Raw genomic sequence first — 5,511 nt, forward strand, 5'->3', positions numbered from 1 at the left:
GTTGCTTCTTACTTGTGAACACCTCTTTATTTTATATGGGGTATTCCTGTTTCGGAAGCATAGATTGATCTTTTTGCCAGTATTAAACAGCGTGATGAGTACATAATGTTGCATCGCGTTACCTGTCTTCTGGCACAACCCTTGTGCCAACTACTCAATGTTATGCTAATTTGTATATTATATTTATTGCCATCACATAGATGCATTGCCTATGGCAGCATTTAGCTTTACTTAGTATATCAATGACAATACTTTAACAGTCTTAATTCATGTGCATATATTGAGCAGCTTTAGGGACAGATGCATATATTGGTGACTTATGATGTGTAGCTGGGGAGTGTAACTATGTCATTGTATATTTATCTTTACAACTCTGGCTATTTTTTTCACTTTCCATTCACTCTGTGATTACTGATTAGTAGTACAAGTTGGAAGGTACAATGGCTTTGTAACTAGGTTGATTCAGCCATGATGACGGAATTCTGTTCTTACCTTTGCCAGTGGTTAATCTAGGAATTTACCAGAAGTGAACAAAATTCTCCGACAAAGTGTGTTCAATAGATGTTATATACCTCTAAAATCTAATATTTTGCCTATAACATAATGTAATTTTTCGATGAAGCTTTAAGACATGTAGCTTTGCTCCTGACCTTTACCCTAACGTTGAAGGGGAATTGAGTTTTGAAGCTTTAGCAGATGCACATCATGGCTGAAAGCTGTGGAAACGAGGCCTTCTTTTTCGATGAAGACTATGCTTCAATTGCAAACTAATTGGAGTTGGTTATGTTAATCTTCTGTATTGAGGTCCGTCTGTGGATTTTCTAGTGCAAAATATCTCTTTCCCGGAAGTGGATTGCGAGTAGTTTATCATCTTTTTCTTTGAATGTTGTCAATGTCAAGATGGCCTGCTGATATACTCTATTATTTTGATGCATATTTAGTTTCTGAAGTTCTGTAAGGTATTGTATGTTAATTTAAAAGGTGTTGCTTATTATTTGCATGTGGGAGATATAATTGTATTGTCACAATTGCTACTTGAAAATGCCTTTAAGGATTCAAATCATTGCCACATATTTATCCTTTAATCAAAGAGGACAAAATTACTATCTAAAATAAAACACATAATTACAATAAGCCGTTCTAACCAAGATTTCTTCCATTCTACTGGGAAAGTGTTTGCATTAAATAGTCAATTGTAAGACGTGCAATTATATAAGCACTTCCATCGCAAAAACATGGTCAAGTGATGTATTTTCATTTTAATTCTCAAGTCTAACTTGAGCCCAATGCCAGGTAAAAGGAGGGCACATGCTCTGTTTCTCTGGCTCATATAGAGGCCAAATACCATAGAAAAAATGTGGAAAAATAGTTTCATTTTCATAACCGAAGCAAAAGGAGGGCACATCCTCCCTGTTGCTCTGGCTCATATAGAGGCCAAATACCATAGAAAATATGTAGAAAAATCACATCTTTCATAGTACATATATCATTTTCATATCCTCTACAACAGCATTATGTACATAAGAAAACACAAAATAGATGTACTAATATCATCCACGGTAAGTGGGAAAGACTTTGTTAGAATATCTCACATTGGTTGGGAGAATGAACTATTATCTCTTATATAAGTTCCTGGGAATCCTCACAACAAGAGCTAATCTTTTGGGTTCGAGTTGGGTCCGATGCCACTTTTTAACATGGTATTAGAGCTAGATCTTTTTTCTGATTTACTCAACATTTGCTCCCCATTCTATAGAATCCACGCTCCATATGTCCGGTTGTGGGTGTGCTAGGGGTTGTTAGAATGTCTCACGTCGATTGGGAGACTGGATTATTTTGTCCTTATATGGTCTTGAACAATTTTCAAGTCATGAACTAACTTTTGGGTTTGACTAAGGCCAACATCCATTTTCTTAGCAAACTTCACTCTTTGAGCCCTGTTTCACCTTATGTGAAGTTGATGCAAGGGGAAGAGGAAGTGGTAAAGGGGGAAATGCATTTGGATGAGATGAAGGTGTTCTGCTTGTTTTGTTCGTCATATCTTCTTGTAAGGCAACAAGTACTCGTTCTTCTTGTTTTGGTGTGTAAGCAAAAGAGAGATCCTTGTTAGCTGCTAGTGCGAGTAGCTCTTTCTCCTCAAGCCCTTTAGCTGGTCCAAGGCTGCAACAATCTGCACCATACTTTGCCAATGCATCTTTGAATTTCTTGATCTGCTCCAGAATTCCCGGTTAGTGTTACAATACCACTCCAAAAGAGGATTATCATTTTTAACAAAAGGAAACAGTAATAAAATGCATTAATTTCTTATAATGTCAAGAAAAGCAAACTCATCATAAATCACATCTTGGCAAAGAAGCAAGCACCATAAAACAGAACCAGCAAAAGAATGCACTGATCTGCTTAAAGATAGATTATGCAGAAGATGCAGATGCAGATTCTAGATAAAATAACTGTGATCCAATAACCATCCAAAAAATTCTAAATACATCAGAAGAATGAGATGGACGAAAAGCATTACTAGCTAAAAAGAAAGCAACATATAACGTCATTAACAAAAGTGCAGTACATTGCTGTAGCAGAAGAAAAACCCGAAGCATATAGAGGTGGATGGAAAACTAACCGTGGCATTGGTACAGCTAAAGCTACAGAGACGACCTTGAGCCCCTCTATAGAAACGGAAAAATGGGAGAACATGTACATTCAGAGAGTAACACATCGACTTGTGTTCCTCATAGTTCACATGCAAAAACTGCACATCCGGATTCATCTCTGCTAACTGACATATCTGCATTTTCCAATTTTACCAAGGCGAAGGTCATTAATCCTATCTTACTGAAACGGACTGCCAACAAAGTGCAGCATTATTTCAAACCAAAAAAGAGTAACTGATGGATTTTCTGTTCATCTTTAGGCACACACGCACAAATACATATAACAAACAGTTTAGACAACAAGAATATAATACCTTTGGATGAAGGGCTTTGCAGCCTCCACAGCCAGGGGAAAAGAAATCAACAATCACAAGTTTGTCGCCGGCATTTACGAGGGAGTCAACAAGGTCTTGGGCACCAGTCACTTCTTTCATGTTAGGCTGAAGACCTTTCTCCCACCATTTTGGAGCTTTCCTGATTCCAATGCTCATCTGTTTTATGCAAATGTAGCAAGAGATGAAAAAAGTTGAATTTATTATATTCTATAAATGAAGGCTGCCAAAGTTAATAAGAAAAGGATCATAGAAAAATTACATACTGTAATGGTGATCCAACTCATGCAAATAGCAACTTAATTAGTTATCCAAGTTGGTAACAAAATGGTTAAAAAAAAAGTGAAATGCATCGTTCTCTCCGGAGGTCACGGATTCGAGCCATGAAAACAATAGAAATCCAGGGTAAGGCTGCACCCTTGTAGTCCGGCTCTTCCCTGGACTCCGCATATAGGGGAAGCTTAGTTCACCGGGCTGCCTTTTTTTATCGTTCTCTCGCCCAAAATGGCCATTCATGCCACGTTCTTTAATATTAATAAGATCCTCTTTCATTTGGATTACTAAAGTTTGTTTCTGGTAATTTTAGATAAGGGTTTAAAAGTAATTAGTTTCATCAAATCAATTGCCTACTATTATATCTGCAGAACTGGATTTTTCTACAGTCACCACTGTTCATGATTAACAGTTAAAATCGAGTGAAATAATCTTAATCAATCATGCCCTAAATTTGACCTGAAAAACTCTGCTTCAAAATAGATTCTTTAACACAAAATCATAGCAAAAAGAAGAAAATTTTACATACTTATTGACTATAATTCCAAAAATAGCCGCAACCCAAATTGAAGCAGTGAAAATTCACATTAAAAAACTTTTCTAATTACAGTAAAGGATTTAACCACGTATACGTTGACCAGAAAATTCCCCGAACAATAAAACATCTAAAACCAGAAAACAAAAAACAAAAAACAAAAAACAAAAAACAAACCTGGGCACTGACAGCTGCTGATCTGGGATTTCTTATATTGAATTTGGGCATGCTTAAGGGTCCTCTTAGGGAAATATTACGACCAAAAATATTATTACTTGCTGATAATGAAATCCCAAATGAATTGGAATTTATACAATTCGATTTCTTGGGAAAAGCCCAAATCCTATGTTGATTAATAAGGTGATGATAATAAACATCACCAGAATTCAAAGGTGATGGGATGAAAAATTTTGCCATGGATTTTGCCCTATAATTCTTGATGTATTTGATATTTTTTTTTTTTGGAAGTTTAAAATTGGACCTGAGATTGGAAATTGGGAATGTGAAAAGGGGTTCTTTGCTTTTCTTCAATGGTGGAAAGTAAAAGGTATGAATGAAGGAACAAGAAAACGTTTGAAAATGGGACACATATTTGAACAGGTGGCCTAATCTTAAGGTACTTGTTTTTTGACCTGTCAGAACGATATATATTAACTGATTCCTTGGACGTCAAAGAACCTATATTTGTGTTAACGTGTCAAATATTGGACCAAAAAGGAAAAACAATAAATATATTTGGATAAAAGGATATACTGTAATTTTCAATGTTTAATGAAAACCAACATTGTGATGTGAAATTGAGATTGTTTTTAATTACGTAAATGTTTTGAGTTTTGAGTATTGTAAATATTATTTTTTTTTACTCTAATGTTTAACTGACGTGTATTCGGATTAATCAAAACGGTAAGTTTCCGGTTCCCAATATTTACATAAAAACAAAATTCATGGTTACCACAACCAATAAAAAGGAAAATAAAAGGCTCGCAATTGTTCGATTGGCATTGCTTTATCCAATAAAATTTGTACGGTCACATATTCACTTTGTTGGGTACGATAAGTTCAGTGAGCCAATCAAAACAAGTGAACTTCATCTACTAGATAATTGTATCGGATAAGGGACTCATTTGCCCCTATACTATCATAAATATGTCTTATTTATTCTCCGTTTTATTTTTCTATCAAAAATATTTCTACAGTTATATTTTAGGTTCATATTTACCCTTACACGTTAAAATGGATTATATTTGCCCTTCGTTATACTTTAAGATCATATTTATCCCTCTACTCTTAAAAAATAGTTACATTTGCCCTTCGTTATACTTTCTTGACATATTTATCCTTACAATTTAGAAAATTGCTTTTTATTTTTTTTTCCAGTTTTTTTCAAAAAATATTATTTTAAAAAATATTTTTTCAGCTTTTTTTAAAGCAGCTTTTTTGTAAAAATTGGGAAAAAAAATATTTTCGTTTTTTTTCAGTTTTTAGTAAAAAAAATCAGTTTCTTCCTGTTTTTACACAACCACTCTGAAAAAACTGATTTTTTTAAACTAAAAACTGAAAAAAAAAAAACGAATAAATATATATTTTTTCCAGTTTTTAATTGCTTTAGAAAATTACTTTTCAGTTTTATTTTCTTTAATTTTTACAAAAATATTATTTTAAAAAATATTTTTCAGTTTTTTAAAGAAACTGGAAAAAAAATATTTTCGTTTTTTTCAGT

General features: G+C 34.0%; 1 protein-coding gene and 1 non-coding gene across 2 annotated transcripts; one reads left to right on the forward strand and one right to left on the reverse strand.

Annotated features, from left to right (window-relative positions):
- LOC117280779 (small nucleolar RNA snoR137) lies at positions 1 to 140 on the forward strand. Its single transcript, XR_004511355.1, has one exon. It is a non-coding gene; the product is annotated as a small nucleolar RNA snoR137 (small nucleolar RNA).
- A 1,313-nt stretch (positions 141 to 1,453) lies between these two features.
- On the reverse strand, positions 1,454 to 4,406 carry LOC104113180 (thioredoxin-like 1-1, chloroplastic). Its single transcript, XM_009623286.4, has 4 exons — positions 3,969 to 4,406; positions 2,966 to 3,142; positions 2,621 to 2,785; positions 1,454 to 2,210 (listed from the first exon to the last, which is right to left on the reverse strand). Exons 1-4 carry the CDS (start codon positions 4,206 to 4,208, stop codon positions 1,914 to 1,916), a joined length of 879 nt encoding a protein of 292 aa, XP_009621581.1. The 5' UTR covers positions 4,209 to 4,406; the 3' UTR covers positions 1,454 to 1,913.
- Positions 4,407 to 5,511: the final 1,105 nt, after the last annotated feature.

This window comes from Nicotiana tomentosiformis, chromosome 2 (assembly GCF_000390325.3).
Source record: "Nicotiana tomentosiformis chromosome 2, ASM39032v3, whole genome shotgun sequence".
In the NCBI taxonomy this organism is placed as follows: Eukaryota; Viridiplantae; Streptophyta; class Magnoliopsida; order Solanales; family Solanaceae; genus Nicotiana; species Nicotiana tomentosiformis.